General features: G+C 37.8%; 1 protein-coding gene across 2 annotated transcripts in view; it reads left to right on the plus strand.

Moving 5' to 3' along the window:
• The first annotated feature begins 15,950 nt into the window (after window positions 1–15,950).
• The window catches only part of KLHL1 (kelch like family member 1), a 185,851-nt gene continuing 181,296 nt past the window's right edge, over window positions 15,951–20,505 (plus strand). For both annotated transcript variants that reach the window (XM_058045329.1, XM_058045330.1), the window contains exon 1: window positions 15,951–16,438. In XM_058045329.1, the coding sequence (XP_057901312.1) occupies window positions 15,951–16,438 (488 nt within the window). The remainder of the gene's footprint in view (window positions 16,439–20,505) is intronic.

Here is a 20,505-nt window from a genome sequence, read left to right on the forward strand (position 1 = left end):
TGATGGTCTATTTCCACACTAGGAAAATATACAAATATCTTGCGGAGTTTAGTGTACAAAATTGTAATAACTAATAGGCATGTTTCAACTACATTTTATTTCATAAATAAATAATAAAATGCAATACTTATCTAAAATAGCGATAATAATTTTAAGTTTTCAAAGTAAAACTCCAGCAATTGGTGGTAATTTTCTTTATAGCTAAAATGAAGAGCACTGAAGGAATAATCAATACCTCTGAAAGCAAAATTGACTTTGAGTGCATTTTTTAATTAACTTCTTAAATCACAGTTTGCTTTTAATAACATTTTAACATAATGAAATATCATATTGTTTGCAGTGTTCACAAATGTAGAATATTTTTTTAATTAGCTAAAATCTTTCATTCTCATACTTGATGACAAATCTTCATACAGAAAACATAAATACAATGGACTGCCAAATTCTCAGCCACAGCTTTGTAACTTTTTTCCTTGTTCAAACTTTGTAAGGATCATTTACACTAAAAGTCTAGAAGAGAATTTTTTTCCCCTAATAAGAGATGTTAAAGCATGTTTTTACAGTATGGATAATTTCAGTGAGAAGATGATGTCAAAGTTGATAAAGAAACAAGCAACTAGTAAAACGTGACATAAAGTGATGTAGTATAAATATGGTAATAGCATAGAAGTAAAATTTTATTGAAGGCTGAGAAAAGGAATCAAACCCAGATGGTTCTAATAGTTATCTGACATCTCTCAATGCCAAATATTTTTAGTAGTATTACTGGAAAAGTTAACTGACCACAGGAATGTTAGGAAGAGGGGTACAAAAGTGATGGGCATTTATCTCTATCTGTGCCATAAAAATTTGAACTTCTGTCATTGGCATTTTAGTCCCCTTAGTTGCCTGTGTTAAGAGTACAGTAAAAAGTCTGTACCTAAGTGTCCATGAACATGAAGATTGGCTTTAAACAGCTGTGAACTTACATAAAGGGTGGAATCTTGTTAGGGCTGCAAGCCCATGACTATGCTGTTGGCTATAACCGTGCCCCAAGATAAAGTTAACTGAGCTGGACACAGCACGGCATGGGAAATGGCTGGATGTGACAGATAACAGTATGAGGAGCTGAAATAAATTACAGAGAGCACCATGAGGCATGGCATGGGTGCAGAGGTGGTTAATGCAGAATTATCCAAGAAATGGCCAAATTTCACAGCTAATTGGAGGGATAACTTGGGACCTTCAGGATGGCAGTTTCTCACTGGCAAGCAGTGACAAGGCAACCACGTTAGCAATGACCTACACTGAGGCTCAGGCAACATGAGTAATGGTCACAGAAGTAAACAATTGGGATAAGGATGCAGCAAAACAAGCATCAATAGGGAAGAAGTAATTGAGGTCAATTACGAGGAGATTGGGACATAGAAAAGGAGGTGACAAAGAGAGTCAAGATAAAGGAAAAGAAGTAATAAGGTATGTTAATGTTGAAATTCGTGCTGCCTGGATGTACCTTCTGGGCAGTCTTGCACTTGACCATTGCAGCCTAAATCAGGACTGTAGACAAAACCTGTTCCTCTGAGCATAACACAGGAGTCAGCCCTGCAGGAAAGACACCTTAGAGGAGCACACTTGGAAAACCCAACCAACAGTGTCTCCACGTGAGGTCTTGTTCCTGACAACATCCACATCTACCCATCACTTCTACCAAGAACAAAAATTTGACACAAACATTTCCATACAGTTCATGCAATTCATATTTTGGATCTTTCAGCTGCAGATATAATTTGAAATAAGAATACTGTATCCACTGGAAATATGATATCAACATTTAATTATTTTGTGAGGTCAAAGCAATACTTTTCTTATTTTTTTTAATTGTTAGTATTCATAGTTTAGGATTCATCCAAGCACAATTACCAAGTTTTACTTTCAATAGTACCATAATGCTTCTTTTTTGACTTGCAAAAAATGGAGAATGGAAAAAAGTAAAAGGTAGACAACAGAGACTGTGCACACACCTGGGATGGATTAAACTGCTAGGAAGACTTTGCCTGAGAGCTGAAACACTTGGTTTCCTGTACCCGAGGAAGAACTTGAATTAGTATCTTGAATTTATTGCAATTAAATGGCACCTACTCACCTTAATAGTTGGCAATGCATGCACACATATACAACATTGCTGGACTGCAACTCTCTTAAATGGTGTCAGCAAGAAAGCTATAAAACTTAAGTACATGAAACACACTAGGGAGAAGAAACACAATTCTTTTCAGAAGTATTTGTAAATTCCTTATTCAGTTGTTTTTTTTTTTCATGGAGCCTTCATGATCAAAAGAATAACTTTAAATATTCACTGCCTACTCTTAACAAAATATGGAATAAACCGCAAAAAATGTAATTTACTGAGCTGAGAATCAAGTGCTACATATTAGAGAATCCATTGCTTCAAGAAGACTAAATATACATTACCTTTATTATCAAGTAAATTTCAACAGAACTTAATTGTGCCATCCTTCTGCTCATCCATCTCTATATCCTATACTTTCTTAGCAAAATGACTTTTTCATAATTTCTTATTAAACAAAAATATTTTCACTTCATTTATCTTAGATTTATACCTCCACATAAGGAGCAACATGCGATGAACTCCAAGCAGGAAAAACAGAAACTTTCAAAAGGAAGCAGCAGAAGTCTACTGCAGTAATGATAATTTCTTTTCTTGATTAGAAACAATTAAATATGGATCTAAAGAAATGAAAGCTCCCACCTCACTTTGTATAGATTTATCCTTCATTTGTAACATTATGGATTCCAATAAGGATTTTGTTCTATAGCACTTTAGTGCATTCAATAAAAAAGCAAACTTAACAAACCATGAAGTATTTAAAATACAGTAGAGGCCAGATTAAAAAAGGATTACTATATGACCAAATGATAGGATGTTATTTAATTATTTTAAGAGATACAGAAGGAAGAGTTTATATGCAGGCAGATTTAAAAAAAGAAAACTCTGTATAATCTGGTGTGGCTTCAGTTTTAAATATGTAGGCAAAGCCCTCACTTAGCTGTCCATTATTGGTTTCTTTTTCCAAATTAACATGAATCATATTCATTAAAATTGTCATAGTTTAGCAACTCTGACATTCAGAGACATTTTAAAATGTATCTTTGAAATAGTCCCTTCTGTTGTTAAGATGCCATGGAAGTTACAGCCTCAACAGCACTCTACAGTCAACTGATGGAGACATGGATGAGCATAGGAATGGTGGCAGTGACTTTGGAACTCAGAAGCAGGCAATGCTTCACAAATAAATTCTTCTCCTTGCAGAAGTGCCTTGTGAAACACTCCAGCTTACATTTCTGGAAATAAAAAAAAAATTTATGGGAAAACCCAGAATCAATCAAAAAAGACATGGGCTTAAATGTAAATAATGACTTTTCATTTCTTTCAGCATATTCCATCCTATTTTGTGCTTTGAATTTGTATTCTTACTAAAGGAAATAACCTAGACAGTTTTCGACAGTTAAAAAAAAATGTTGCACCATTAGATCTACTGTAATTTGGTCAAAAACTTATGGTGGGCCTTTCAGCTCTGAAACTCTTTCATGAAGATGCCTAACTTATATCCATCTAGATCTACCTCAAATCCTGTGGACAACACTTTCAGGTAAATCCTTTTCTTAACTGTTATTTTATATTTCTATTGTCATTAGGTTTCTTGGTCATCAGGACTCTTAATATTTTCAACCATATGATGCCTTTATATATACTCTAGATGTAACTAAGATGGTATTTTAACCTTAAAACTTGCTGGATCTGCACACCTGATGTAGCTGCAGTACTAAGGCTTATAAAATTTCTTTTTTGTGTCCTCAGTGCTTTGATTACCAATTTTATTGAGATGGAAAACACGAGGCAAATACAACATACTATTACTTCCCATACAATTTAGGGTAATAGAAATGGATGCTATATTGAGATATTTTCCAAGAATTGTTTACTGCCAAATGTTAATGAATAGTAGTTTAGATTTAATCAGGACAGTATTTCACATAAATTTCCAATTAAAAGGAATGTGTTTTTCTGTTGCCAAGAGATAAGTGGTGTTCAACGAAGTTTAAAATAGATCTAAAATTCAATTTTGATTTTGATACACATTTTATTAAATACATATCAGGAGGCATAAAAGCTAGTTTATTTGAGAATGTCATACAATCTACTTAACAAAGAGATTTAATTTATGATTAAATGTTAGGTGCTTTGTGACTCAGATATCAGTGACCAGCTATCATTAAAAATGCAAAAATATATATTCACTAATAAAAAAAAGCATATTTAACACTGAGAAATTTATTTAATTTTTGGAGGATGAGTAATGCCTTTAAAAAATTATAAAGTATACCAATGTTAATAATCTGAAGACAAATTTCAGATAACTATTGAACCTGAAATCCACAGAGAACCATAGAGTGGTTTTGGTTGGAAAAGATGATCTTTTTCTAATCCCCTTGCCATGGGCGGGGAACATTTAGTTACAACAAGTTGCTCAGAGCTCCATCCACACTTCCAAAAATAGAGCATTCACAACATCTCTGGCCAATCTGCTCTAGTGCTTTGCCACCTTCTCAGCAATTTGGTTTTTTTTTTTTAATATCTAATTAAACCTTCCCTATTTCAGTTTGAACCCATTCCCTCCTTGTCTTGTCACTGCATGCTCTTGCAAAATGTCTCCCTCCATTTTCTTCTAGGCTCAGTTCTGGCGCTGGAAGACCCCAATTAGGTCACCTTGAATTCTTCTCTCTTCCAGGCTGAACAAACTAAGTTCTGTCAGCCCTTCCTTGTAAGAGAGATGCTCCATCCCTCTAATCATCTTGGCTCTCCTCTTGCATCCAGAGGCAGACCTCTGGATTCGCTCCGATGGGTCAAAGTTTTTCCTGTACTGGAGACTGCAGAGCTGGATGCAGCACTCCAGGTGGGGTCTCACCAGAGAGGAGCAGAAGACAGAATCACCTCTCTTGACTTGCCTTTGATGCAGACCAGGGTATCCATAGCTTCCTGGTCTAAGTGGATGTTGTTGGTTCATTTCTCATCTCTCCTCCACCACCACCACCAAGTCCTTCTCAGCAGGGCTGCTCTCCATCAGTTCACCCCAGCTCTCACTGATACTGGGGATTCACCTGACCCAGCTGCAGCACCTTGCACTTGATCTTATTGAACCTTACAACATTACCACAGGCCCACTTGTCAATGGTTCCTCTGGATGGCATTTCCTCCTTCAGGTGTGTCAACAGCACCCCTCAGCTTAGTGTCCTCTGCAAATTTTCTGGGGGTGAAACTGATCTCACTGCCTACATCACTGATGAATGTATTAAATAACACTAGTTCCAGTATGGACTCTTGAGGGGCACCACTCTTCTCTGATGTCCACAGGGACCCCAAGTCATTGACCACTTCTCTCTGCATGCAACTTTCCAACTGACTCCTCATTCACCTAACAGTCCACCTGTCAAATCCATTTCTCTCCAATTTAGACTGTTTGTCTGCAATGCTTAACTGCTAAATTAAGCTTCTGGCTCCTTTTTGGAAATCTGTCAGTAGTCATCTTCAAGAATAATTTTTCATTAAAATGGCGAGGTGTCAGCAGCCTTTCTCCATTTGGTCACTGGGCTACTGATAATTTCCCTGTCTTCAGTAAGTTAAGAGCAGCCAAGATAGCCATGGCAAGGGAGGGAATACATACTGTCAGTTTATCAAAAGCAAAAGGGTAAGCACGAAAGAGCTGAGTCATTACTTAAGGGGCACCAAACACTGATGCTGGGAAGGATGAAGTGTCTACATTTCTGCTTCAGCTTTCATTAAGGAGATTAGGAATTAATAGACATCACACTAAGACAAAATAAGGAAAAAACTTACTTAGGTTTAAATGATGAAATTTCATCAAGTTGGTGAACTTTTCTACAGGGGATTTAGAAAAGTAACTAAGGAAAGAGAATAAATGATCTTCCAAAGTATTAGAATAAGAGAAAACCAATATTTTTTAAAAAAAGGAAAGGAAAATTTCCCTAGCAAACTGGGTCCCATTGAAGAAGAATATGTTAGTATAAAAATATGGAATATCAAAAGGTGTTTACTGTCGACCAGTACATTATGCCCTAACAAATTTCATTCAACCAGATACCTCATCTCATTAGTATGTTTGAAATACTAGGGTATTTCAGACAGTGCCTTGAACTATTTTCTTAAATGGCCTAGAAAATTACAGTAAAGAAAATCTGCCGCAAGGTAGAAATATAAATGGTAGGGAAAATGTACTTGGATGTTATTCATTGCACGCAGTAGTACACAAAAAAATGTTGTGCATGTTTGCATATGTATTTGTGTTTCCTTAACTACTGTTTATTACATTTATCATTTTATTACAGAAAATAGAGTACATTATTTAATTTTCAGACTTCAGACTGGTCTAGGCTTTGGAGACCATACTAAAATTCAAAGAGAGTTGAGAAACTGAAGTTGTTTATCTTCCAAAACAACTGCAAATGGAATGTTTGCTGACAATAATCCATTTTTAGCTTAAAAGAATAGGAAAGATAGCCATTGTCCTCAGTTAAAAACTACATCCTGACAGTCAAACTGCACATATGAATATTTGGGGCAAATAAGAAAATTGCCCAAAAGTTTACGATAATTTTTCTATTACTTGGTATTTTCTTCAGTCCCCTTCTTTAGATTATCAGAAATAATAAGCTTTCTCATTGTAGGTTTTCTAGGTAGCAGTGCTTTGTAGTGCCCATATAAATTCTACTGGACAGGTAACATATGTTCTGATCATCGCAGTATCCTAATTAGTGACCTTCTTGGTTAATTATGCCTTCTTATTTGTTATATGCTGTAGCAATCAAACTGCCAAACTCAGATTAGAACAAAATAATGAAAAAATATTTCAGTCCTTATTTACACATGTGCAGCTACAAACAAAGATTTGCCTTGGTTTTAAATTTAAATTTAATTTATATGTAATCTTATGGAACTGCTAAAGCCTACTGGAATAAAATGGAAAAAAAGATTGACTTTGCATTAAAAGCATTTTTTTAAAAATCAGAAAAATATCTGTTGGTTATAAATCACTCAACTTTGAGGGGAAATTTGAGAGGAGAAGGGGATAAAAGGAGAGTAAGAGAGAGATTAAGCAGAAAGATATCACCACCACATATTTTTTTGTGGCATCCTGCTAGTCCTTCTTCACCGTGGTCTTCTGTGGGGGAGTCCCAGAGTCATTCTCTGTACAAAAATACTTCTGTACAGTCCATGTCCCAGGTGTCCACAAGGCAGAAATGCCACTCCCACAACCTGGGTTGGCATGTGTATCCTTCCCCACAGTTTGTGACCATATCAATTATTTTTTTGTCTGGATGAGTCTTATCTCAAGTTCCCATAGTCTGCACACTCTGCTGTGCTACTTGCAAGTCTTCACCTTTGTTAGACGTGGAATTAAGGCCTTCCTGTTTTGCCACTTGTGCTTATCTCAAGTTCCTGATGTGGTGGCTTATCTTACAGGAACTTTCTTCAAAACAGTGTTTTGAGAAATGCAACTGCATTCTTTAAGTTCTCACAACATTCTACCTCTAAAAAAATCTGTGAGCAAGGGATTAAAAATATGGCATAGTTTGTTAGGTAAAATCAGAGAAAACACAGTAGGAAAACAATTCTGCAAACAGAAATAATTATAATTTTGTGAAACTTTATATATAAACTAATGTAAAAAAAATTTAGAATGTCCTTAACCGTAGAATCAAATCTTTCTGCTTTTGTACTATGAACCTAGAGCCAGGAATTTTCAAGCAATTTTTGATATTAAATTGTTATGTTAACAGTTATTACTGTAAGTGTCATGACATTTGGATGGAAAACTATTAAGTTGTTCAAACAATTACAATACTCTAATCTGAATCAAATAGCATTTTTTTTTCCAAAGGAAAAAGCCCCAACAGTATACACTTTGGGACACACAGTTCAAATGAAAGTGTGAATAGGCAGATTAAAAAACCATTCTCAAATATTTTTTAATTTGGTCAGGCACTGAATGTAAACAATCAAAAGACCATTTGTACACATAATCATAAACAAAGCCCCATCTTTCCTTTTCAAAAGGAAGGACAGAAGTGAAAAGAGTTTATTTTATTGTCTTATATTCAGTGCTGAAGAATTCTTTTAAAGAAATATTATATTTCTGAAAAAAAAGCGTAACTTCTTGCTCGCCTCTTTTTAATGCATTATCTGATTGTGACAGGAGATGTGAAAGAATGAAATGCATTGTAAATAAAGATTTCATTGTCATTAAAGTTACTTTAAAATTAAAATGGCAGTCAGAGATCCTCAAGAGCATAAATACATGTATATTTTCTTGTTAGGATTCCCAGAAAGAGCATGAAGTCAGAAGTTATCCAGACATCCAATATTCCTTGAAAACAACAGAAAAAAAATCTAAGGAAATATAAAACTTTAAACTACTCTTATTCATGTGGCAACAAGGCACTTGATACAAGTAACAAATATCTCTACTGCAACTAGAAAGTTTAATATCGTGGTGAAAAAGCCAGTAGCTTACTAATCTGGAAATATACAATTTTTCAGAACCTGGAAATCTGTCTACTGAGATGGGAAAATACAGGAAGGATAAGGTACTAAAAGTTTGATGCAAAATAATAAGTCAAGTGAAAGAATATACCTCTGTTCGAGATCTTAGATACCATGAGAATGGGGAAAATAGAGAAATGCTTCTTCTGTTAGTGTGTGTATGTTATATTTTCCTATAAAATAACAAATAAAATCATAAGTCAGACTTAGTAAAAAAATGTCAAAAGCTTCTTTTAAAACAACCTGTTCATAAAAGATCCTTACAAAATATCTCATAAAATGTTTTCAATGGTAAAATTACACCAAAATCATAATTTTTTTTAACTACAAAAGAACCTGTAAGCTGAAATATAACCATTGTAAGGTCATGTCCAGAACAGTAAACAAAATGTCCCTGTGTCTGTTCTCTGCTCTGTTCAGCCACTGGACCCAGGCCAAATGGCATGGCACCATTTACCTCCATATGGCTAAATGCTCCTTTCCTCCAAAATTCTAGCTCTATTCAAAGTGCCTACTGAGTATGTTCCTGAATTTTACTAACTTCTGAATGAGATTGAAAGATGCTGATTTGTACAACCAAAACAATTTAAAACTGTGATGCCTTATCAGTATTGACCATCTTATGCCAGTTTCATTGGCTCTGTTTAATTTAATTAAGTCCAATATAATTTACTACTACATGTGTAGTTACAAAATTTTAGCAATTCCCTTTTTATAGAGACTATGTTGCAAACCATTGGTGTCTCTATTACTGTGATTTGCCAACATATATTTGAAAATTTTCAATTCAGATTAAAAATAAACATTGAATAAAAGATCAGCAGGAAGCTGCAGATTTTTTGAACAGAACATGAAAGCAAACTGGTTCTAAGAACATTCTGAATCATAGAAAAATGACAGCAACTATTATTGAATCTAGCAAAGAAAAAACACCCTATTTTCTTCGCATTACCAGAGATGGATGTCATTCATAAAAACACCACCAGAAGTGTTAGTTTTAGATTAAAACAAAACAACATAGTGATTTTTACAATATATTCTAGCACTTAAAATATATAGTAATATTGTCTCTGTGAATCAGCAAGAGGTATGGATGGCCTCCAGATGCTGAGGTCGAAGGATGGAGTGTGGCATAGGAGCAGAGATGTGTGTGCTCTGCCAAACCTGTAGTAGGTGGAGTTCAGCTGTTTCTCTTGACCATAACTTAGGACAGAAGACATGACATTTTCTTCAAATAAGGGTGATTAATAGGCGTCTTGGGAACTGTGGGTAAAAAATATTTCACAAGAGAACTGACAACTGCTACAACCAGAGGAACTGTGGGAAATGATTTAGGAATTTAAGAACTTTAATATTCTTCAACTTCCCTACTTTTTGAAAAAAATTACAGTCATAATTTCATTTTCTCTAGCCTTAGTTTACTTGTGAATCTACCCACAACAAATCCTGTAGCATTTGCACTTCTTAAATGTAATTCTCCGACCATTTAAAAACTGCTTTAGGGTGTGTTTATACAACTGCTTGTGATCCTGGTGAAATGGATTAAGAAATTGCTGTCCCTTAAGCTTATATAAGATAAGCAACTGCTCTTCTAGGCTCCTGCAATGCCAAATAAAATGTATTTGTTCAAGTCACCACTAGGGGTAATTCATATATCATTTTTTAATCCGGCATTACTAGGGAGACACTCATAAACAACTGTGAAGAAATATTTTAAAACCCTGAAATAAGTGCCGTTGGTCATGTCACCACACTTTCAGAAACCTAGCCCGTGCTGCGCTAGCTCACTTTTAATTTTGAGAAATCACACCATTTGACTGTTCAACTTATTGAAGGCAAAATAATTCTCAAAATTTCAATCTCAGTTGAAAACTCACTACAAAAAAACATACCTAAGTACTGACAAATGAGTCAGCTCTGGTTTGTTTTTTGTCTGGTTTTGTTATTCCTTTATTGGCATTAGAAAACAATGATAGTAAATAAGTGTAGGCATATCTACAGTATTTTAAATATGACTTTGCATACTATTATGGGAGGAAAATCAACACAGCAACTTGACTCAGAGGAATAGCATGGTATTATGTGTATGCATTATAAACAACATAAGAGTTTAATTTCTCCCAACTACCATCTATTCCCAGGGTTTCTCAGTTTACTTACCAAAATAGATTCAGAATATATCTACATATCATAAAAATTGTTCAAAGGCTTTATACACACCAAAAGTCTAAATAATAATTCTAAAGCATTACTTATTTGCTTGAATCACTTAGCACACTGACATTTTCTGTACTGAGTTTTGATCTCTGTTGCTATAGGACATGAAATAAAACAACATGGGCACTGGAATCTCCAAGGTAAAAAGAAGGATGTTTAATTTCTGACTCCAACATTTATAGATTTTCAAAAGTGACAGTGGATTGGAGGGGGACAGTGCCACCTCTCCAATGACACTGGACAAACCAATAGTCCATCAAATTTCTCCTCTTTTAGAAAAGAATGCAAAACTATAATTATTTAGAGGAAAGCACATGAGAAAGTTCATTACAAGAAAATAAACATCAGAAGGCTTAGAAGATCTTAGAAGAACAGGGTAACAGATCTCTCAATGGATCTCCCATCCCATCAATTTCTTTCTCCACTTTCTTTAGCTTGAGTATTCTGTACTTCTGTTTCACATCATCTTTTAACACTCTCTAGCTTCTGAATGTGTAATTAACCACCCACCAAATAAGCATCTTTATAGCCGAAGTGCATGTTCATTCATTTGTGTGAGAACTCCCACATTAAAGTGAGAATTGTTGTAAAACTATTCATTCTAGTATCATCCTTACCCAAAGCACAGTGCTCTCTTTTTTATTTTTGCTTGTTTTTTCTTGTTTTTGTTTTTTGGGGTTTTTTTTGTTTGTTTGCTTTTCTGGTTTTGTGCTTATTCTCATTAAAATTTAGCGTCTTCTGGATTAAATTATGTGACAGGATGAAATTCAGTAACAAAATTATGCCTTATCCTTATAGTTTGCTGAGAGGTATATCCCTTCTCCTATTAGTAACTGCCATTCCCCAGTACACATATAAGCTCATCACTCTCAGACTCACTTGCTGCATCTTTTGACTTTCTGTAATGCAGAGACTCACATAAACTAAGACTACTCTTAACCCTAAGGGGTTTCTTTGCACGATGGCTCCTCTGTTGCTTGTCTTATCAATCAATAACCAACTGGAACTCAACTTCAGTTCTAATCCACCAGTTCTCCCTGGGATACAACATGCAAATAGCTCGACATAAATCATGTGCCTAAAAATAAACAGTACTCCAAACCTTTGCAACGGAAAGAAGGAAAAAAGAGGGTTAATAAAACCTTACTCATTTGGATACCTGCTTCAAGCTTTTTTTCTTTGGAAGTGCTTTTTACTACTTGAAAGATTTATTAAAAGGATATATATCCCTAGGCCATTTTTCCTATAAAACATGAGCATGAGACTTCCTTAGGGACATGACTATGTGAATTTATTTCATTTGAAGAGCATTAGAAAGGCAAAAACACAAAGAGAAAGTGTCAGGAATCTGACTCATAACAGGAACATAAAGATTAACCACTTTCATCTGTTTGCCTGACTAATAGATAAAGAAAAAAGAGCCTTGAATACTTTCAAGCAAAGTCTGTAAAGTTATTCAAGATTCGAGTGGCAATGAATAATCCAGGGAAACTACATCAAGGGTGGAAGTTGAGAAATGCTGTTTAATAAACAAAAATACAATGTGATACACAGTGTGCAACCAACAGACAGGAAAGTTTACCTGTGATCATTATTTTTTTGGCTAAATTTCATGGAACACGTAAGATATGGACGGAAGGCTGCAAGACATAAAAATGTTTCCCTTTGACAACCTAAAAAACAAGTATAATTTCATAGTTCTGTTCATATGTCTATGTCAATCTTATATCAGTAGACTAAGACATATTTGACTAGTAAGCTAATTATTTTAATGTAATTCCTATGAGTAAGGTCCCGAGAACTCCAGTAGGAGAACTATTTTTTCTTCTTCTTGATGGAGACTCAGGCCTAGACAAATTAGAAAGTTAAGTTAATATTTTTTATGTACCAGATGTTTCAACTGAAACTCAAATGTATTTTGTTTTTCTCTCATGTGATAATCCAGAATATGTTCTTTGCCTCCCCGGCATATGTCAAAAGCATTCACTGGGAAATATGAAGATAAGATTCTGTGAAAACCTAACTAAACCAGCCTGTTTAATTCTTTTACTTCATGCTCAGAAATTTAATAATTAACTGTAAATACTGACAATGACTGCATCTTCAATATAGCTTTTTTTGGGGGGTAGCTCTTGTTTTCTGTAAATTGACAAAGTAATTGTGATCATTATATGAACTAAAATAATCAAGACAGTTTTCCAGATTTCATTTTATGATACTTAAGTGTTCATACATCTTCATGTAGGAAAAAAAGCTGGCATACATGCCAAATTAATGCATCTCTTACTGCAAAAAATTATTTATGTACCAAAATATGAAAGGTTCAAGTAATGTTAAGTATGTCAATGCCTGTACATGATATATTGAAGAGCCCATTTTTTATTTATTAAAAAAATTCAAGACTTAATTTCAGTTACTGACATAACTGAAATAAAAACATGAATAACAAATAATCTAAAGCATTTTCTACCTTTTTCCTTATAATTGCTTGATAGCTTGTACTACATGGACAGGTGATAAAAAACCTAAATCACTTTCTTGGTTTGCACTATAATATATATTCATTGAGTGACCTCTGAAGCATATTTAGAAAATATAGTTTTTTGGAATGTACTGTCTTTTATATTTATCTATTTAGGTGAAGTAAAGATAGAATATCTAACTTATCAGTGGTTCACATCAAATTATCAATTTAAATATTAATGCAGATTTAAAAATTAATAAGATTTATAACATGGCAAGAAATGATGCAATTTTCCTCAAATCAGAATATCTGAATAGGCCTAATCAGTTAAGAGGTATTAAACACAGAGGAGATAGCATTCTATCTATCTATATATTACTTGATTAAGTATTTTATAAAAACACCCCCATCTTTTAGAGCATATAACTAGACACCAAGTATAGTCAGTATACCCTATAGATGATTTCATATATTTCATTATAAGACATGCATTTCTAGACTCTCAAATTATTGAAGTTTCATCTGTCCTATTCTAGATGAAGATTTCTAGGCATTTCTTCCCACTGCTCTCCTAAGCAGCACATACTCAGATCAGTTCCTGGATAAAAATGAACTGTGTCTTCTGTTTGATTTAGAATAGTTTTTGTCTTTTTTTTTTTTTTAATCACTGAAAACTGAGAAAAAAGTTGAGGCACCAGGGAGTTTTCAGTCCAGCTGTTGTAGCATAGATCAATATTTAAAATGCACAGAGGCAATTTTTCTTCCCTTGAAAGTAGGACTTTGTGCCCTGAATTCTGGTACTGTTAAATCCAAGACTTTATCAGTGTTGAACACAAACCCTAATATTGGTTTTTATCCAGAAGCACTACTCCACTGACAAACTAAACAAAACAGTAATATACTTCAGTCATCAAGTAAATATAACAGTAATAAAATTTTTAATTTGTGTTTGATTTTTTTGCTTCCCTGGAGGAATTTTCAAGCTATAATACTTTATGAATTAGGAGTTAAAACATTCCAGCTTGAGGGAAATAACTCCTTCAACCTTATTTCTTGATTTCACAGAGTTAGAACAACAAACTTTTGAGAGCTCACGAGTGCATGGGTAAAGCTGGCCAATGGAAAGGTTCCTGGTTGAAAATACGTTTCATCATTTTCCTAGGGATAAATCTTCTTCTAGAAGACTACTTAGTAAGGTACAGGTGAATTGCAGGTGTTCTGTGTATCATCTTATTGCCACCACCTTCTCATGTGTGGAGTTTATGAGCCAGGTGACAATATGCAATTTTGCTGCCATATCCCTCTCCTACATTGCACCATAAAGCTTTTAATTCTGTAATTATGTCCCCGATGCAGTGTACTCTGTGACACCCCTCCCAAGTGGGCAGATGTTCCTAAGCAGATCTCTTATGTTGTGAAAGGAATCTCCCTTGGGTTTAGCGCTGTCAGACTGCATTAAGAGCAGGTATGAAAGGTAAGAGGCAGATGCGTCGTGCTATTTCTGTTTGACACGCTGTACCTCCAGCCAATGTTTTCCACTGGTACAGCAACACTGAGCCAACAGGCTAATGAATGGAGCCTGCAGAATACATTGTTAACCTGCAACCTCACCCAGTCTCCATGCAGTCTATTAAGTCAGTACTCCTATCACTCACATTTTTGTGTTTACTACTGCTGATACATTTGCTGTTGTACTTTATTTTGCTCCCAGTAATATACAGCTGTCTCAGAACCAAAATACCAAGGTGGAGGGAGAGGAGGAGGAGGCTGTGAGGGGCAGTTGGTGACCTGCCGACTTACTTGCACGACGAAGCTTGCAGCATCTCCTTTTCCCTCTGTCTCCTCTCACTGACGGCCCCAGAGCACATCTGCGTCACATGCAAGGGAGGGGGCGGCTTGGTGAGAGGCGCCGAGATAGACAGAAAATTGTATACTGAGGACCTTGACAGCCTCACGGGCGGGATTTTTTTTTTTCCCCTCCTACGTACAGTGCATATAAAGAAGCCCCGATTTCTTCCTGTGCCAGCTCTCAGGCTTTGCCATCCCAGATAACGGCAGGCATGGGACTCCCCAGAGAAACGGGATGGGAAGGCGGGAGGTGGAGAGAGGCTTCCAGGTGACTTTTTCCTCTCCGCCTGCACTCGGTCACGGAGCTCTGAGAGACTGAGGAGGTGCCACCTGCCTCCCGCTGCGGCTGCTGCCGCCGCCGCTCCTCTCCGGGCTCTAGCTCGCTCCCCCGTTAATCAGATTAGCGCGTCCTAGCAGCCTCCCTCACCCGCTCTTCCCCCTCAAGTGTCCGTCTCCCCTGAGAGATGTCTCTCAATTCTGCCTCTCTCTCCTCCCCTTTCCACTGATCACCGTGCAGTCCTCGTCAGCTCTGGGCATCTCGCCCTCTGTCTTTCTCCCTTTCGTGCTGGCTGTCTCTACCTCCTCTTGGCTCTGTGCATCGCTCCATCCATCCTCCCTCTCTCTCCGCACGGTGTGTGCGCGCATCTCTCTCCGCCCGGCGGCTGCCACCCCTCGCCCTACAAGCCCAGCGCTGCCCGGAGGAGCCGCCGCTGCCGCTGCCGCCGCTGCCGCCGCCGGGCCCTGCCTGGCCGCCGTGAGTCCCGCCTCAGCCCGCGCCCGTCCCCCGCCCGCCGCGGCACCATGTCCGGCTCCGGCAGGAAAGACTTCGACGTGAAGCACATCCTGCGCCTCCGCTGGAAACTGTTCAGCCACCCCTCGCCGGCGGGCGGCCCGGCGGGGGGAGGCTGCCTGCCGCCCGACAGCAGCTTCGAGCACTGGGGACCGAGCCAGAGCCGCCTGCTGAAGAGCCAGGAGAGAGGCAACGGCGTCTTCTGGAAGAAATCCGCCTCCTCCGCCTCCTCCTCGGCGGCCACCACGGCCAGCCCGCCCAACGGGACGCTGCTGCCCGCCGGCGGCCGGCCGGCCGCGGGGCACGGCCCGGGACCGCCGCCGCCCCGCACCGTCTTCTACGTGGAGTCCCTGGAGGAGGAGGAGGAGGAGGCGGTGCCCGGCGGGATGGAGGTGGCCCGCGAGCCCGAGAAGCCCCTGGCGCCGGCGGAGCGGGAGGAGGCGCCGGGGGGCTGCGCCGATGGAGGCAGCCGGGCAACAGGTGACGGAGGCGGGCACAGGTAGGGCAGCTCCGGCGCCGCCTGCGCGCCCCGGTCCGCGGGGCATCGCGGGGCTCATCGCGGGGCTCATCGCGGGGCTCATCGCGGGGCTCATCGCGGGGCTCATCGCGGGGCTGTGCGGCCCCGGGGCGGGGGCGCAGCCGGGCCGGTGTGCTGGCCTTGGTGCGGGAGGGCGCGGGTCTGGGAGCGGGACGAGTCCTACAGTTTGAACCGGCGGGGTTTGGAGGCGGAGGGAAGGGCGGCTGGGGGGCTGCCCAGGGTCCCGGGGGAGACCGGCCAGCCTCACGGTCAAGGTGCCGCGGACCAGGGATGCTGTCCTTGGCCTGCCCCTGGCCGTGCCCCTGCTCCTGGCCTGTGGCTGCCCCTGACCTGTCCCTGTCCCTGTCCTGTCTCTGTCCGCACCTCCGCCCCTGCACCTGGGCTGCCCCTGCCCGAGAACAAGCTCCTCTCAAAGCCGGCGCTCCGCGCTGGGGACCGTCGCTCCCCAACTTTCTCAGAAGTTTATTAAAACGCTAGCGGGAGGTGGTGTTGTGCTCGGTACTGGGATGACAGGTGAAAGCTCGCAAGTAAAAGCGTCCACTTTCTTGAAACTCGGCGGTGTTGCAGCCTACCTCAGAGAAAAATAAGACCTGAAAGAATTTTATGAGTCATCAACTGAGTGACACATGAGAGAATGTAAGAGCAAGAAAGACACATCCAGATTCTTGCGTTTCACACAAATGCGTTAATGTTGAATTACTTTTCCTTCCCATTCCCTGCCCTCCTCATGCCCAGCTGAAACAGAAATTAAAATCTTTTGAAGAAGGAAATGCAGCTGACAGAGAGCTTTCAGAAAAACTCTGATACAGATAGTCCTAAGCGTAAAATGAGTCATTACTTTAACTCTGCTTGCTCCTGCCTCCCCACAGTTAAGATTACTTCATTTTAATTTCCCTTGGTTTTTATTTTTTTTTTCCCTATGGAGAGAAATGTGCTGTTCAGTTTCTAAATATGAAAAGAAATAAAATAAATTACTTGGTTTTTTGTTCTTATTTTCATATTAAAAATTAAATATATAGTATTAAATATTTTGTGACATGAAGGGATAGCACTGTGCTTATGTTTGGATTAGTACAGCTGTAGATAAACATATGGGTATGTAACTTTAAGTATGTTACACCTTTTCAGAGAGCTCTAAAGCATGTATTCTCTCCTTGAATCTCTTATTGTTTTGTCTGTTAGCATAGTTGATTTCATAGGAGCTACGTAATTTAAACATGTGAAATAGCTACTAAGTGGGTTACAGTATATTTTTAAAGCAAAAGCAATACTGAAGTTTTTATGAACACTGGAAGTTGCTCTGAGCAACAAGAAGGTGCTTATCCTAGGATTCAATTCAAATTATCAGATACACTACAAAGACAGGTAAGACACCAACCCTAAAATTATATCTTCAAGGTTTTTTAAGAGGGAATGGGAGAGGTTAAAAACTATTACAAATGTAATTTCATTCTATGGACTTTTCATTTAGGTGTGTCACTGATCTGAGATTCTGTAGAGATCTGCATACTAACCGAAATTTACTGAGTGGCATCACTTGATTTGTACATAAGATTTTACTTGATAGAATGTATGTACTCTGTGACACTATGTATCTGATTACTGCTCTCGATTTTCATAATCCATTTTATGTTCTTCATTCATTGTTACTGAAACAACACATCTAGTCATCAGTAGCTCATAATCCTGTTGAAGAAATATGCTCAAATTTGTTCAGATTTAAAATAACTGCTTCAGGAGATGTGATTTCATTATTGATGAAAATGCCACCTTTTAAAGTATGAAAATGTTTAAGATAGTTTTAGGGTCTAAGACTTGACTTTCTCTTTCTTATTAAAGAACCTTTCATTTTAAAGTATGAAAATGTTTAAGATAGTTTTAGGGTCTAAGACTTGACTTTCTCTTTCTTATTAAAGAACCTTTCATTTCCCTCTAGGAACATTGTATGTTATGTCAAGAGGTGGTCAAGTGCTGCAAAAATGACAGTTCTGTGCTTGAAAGTTCTTTGATCCAACAATCTTCTAATGCCCTGGAAAGTTATGTCTCACTCATTCTGTAGACATAAGTCTTTTTATAAATGTTTTTTCTGCTATTAACATATATGTAGAAGTGAAAATTGCTTTTTGTTTTTTATTTTTAGTGCCTACTTAGTATGATTGTATCTCCAAAATAGTGTTGGTTGGATTCTTGTTTGGGGTTTTTGTTTGTTAGTTTCTTTGTATTAATTTTTTTTCTCATTTACTCTCCTCAGCTTGGTACATGAATTTTGTACTAGTATCCTTTTTCAGCTCAGCTGGATTTGTTTTTCAGTGGAGTTTTAGTTACTGTTTCTACATCTAAGCTAAACACAAAGCTGGACAATCTTGAATTCTTGGTTTTAATTCTTGGTTCTGTTAGATATTGTGGGATTTATTTAATGAGAGAATATGGTTGTGTAATACATTCTACTTTGCTAATTTGGGTTTTTCTGCATGTTTCTGAAGAAGATCTTGTCATTAAAATTGTACAGTTTATCTATACATAAGTAAGGAATAAACGTGGATAGTCCTACTGGCATTGAGAAGACTGAAGGGTTAGATAGAGCATGTTATAAAGTATTTATCTAATTGTTCTACTTTCTATATTGTATCTGTAAAAAGAAAAAAAATGTTTTACAGTTAACAATTAGTGTTAGAACATGGTCCAATTGCTTGAAATTGGTTAGAAACATGCATATCAAATTGGTTTAGAACTGGCATGACAAAATTGTCAATAGATGCAGTGGGTATTTAAAGATTCTTTTTTTGATCTTCATTTCCTGAGACAAAACCGGTAGGAAAAAAAAAAATCTATAATATGAATTTTTAATTATAATTTACAAATCAGCCTCAAAATGCTTTGAAAAGACCATCAAAGCCTCAAGGTTTATAATGGAGATTTTACATGCTCACAATGGCTCTTTTCAGGTGACTTGTTAATCAACCCTCAACGTGAATGGGATTCACTTAATAGGAAAAGAGTTAGTATTTTAGCTCCTCCTTCCTGAATGGGTGGTAGCACGTTTTCCTTACCTCACGCTATTCAAATCCTATGAAGATGTAATTCCTCATGAGCCCTTGGCACTGTTCACCACTACACTCAATATGTTCCTCACAAACTAGTAACAGGTTTATTTTTGCAACAGCCCTATTCTACAGAGGAGGGGCAAGCCAGAAAGCGAGATAAAAGTTAAAAAAAAATTGAATTGATTGGTTTCAGAACATATAGCACTTTTCTCCCACTAATTTCTCTGTTCTCAATTGCACCCATAAATGATAAGCCCATCTGCAAACCAGTCCCAGACTCCTCTGTTTGTGTGTGAGAGGAGTGAAGAACACAGAATTCAATTAACATTTGGTTTAAGAGACACTTCCAAGAAGAATATGCCAGATATGCCTAACCCACGTAAAGCAAGCACTGACAATGCAGAAGTCTTTCATAAAACATACAAGAATTCAAAAATACAGCTTCTGAAAGAAGATGGCAAATCCTCCCACCATTCGATACTTTCTAATAGTGTACTGTAAAGAAAGAAGCAAAAGGACTGAATACTGTGCCTTCCTCACACAACAGAGTTTCATGCTCAAATGTTGAGTCACTAGAAAAGTAATGAGGAAGGTATTTTACTGTGTTTCTGTCAAGTTTTGTCAATGGGAAGTAAAAACTTCAGTATTAATGGGAATCCAAAAGGTTAATAAGTGAGAGAATAATTTTCTAATTCAAACATTAACTGAGAAATTTAGTTTGCATGTCTCTGTGGTCAAAACTATTTATTTAAATTAAATCACTGTGATCAGTGTAGAATCAGGAACATAAAAATGTGCATGGTTATACTATATGATCAACGCTTTTGTATAAGCATTTCTTTTGTATTTTTCTGCTCTGAGCCCAGAAATCCTGCATTTTGATGCTTTTGCCCATTAGTCTCCACTTCCAAGTCTTCTTCCTTTTCTCCTAGCAACCTACAATCTTGTGGTTGGCATGCTGCTGTAGAAAGTTACAAATTTGAA

Source organism: Melospiza georgiana, chromosome 2, assembly GCF_028018845.1.
Source record: "Melospiza georgiana isolate bMelGeo1 chromosome 2, bMelGeo1.pri, whole genome shotgun sequence".
Lineage (NCBI taxonomy): Eukaryota > Metazoa > Chordata > Aves > Passeriformes > Passerellidae > Melospiza > Melospiza georgiana.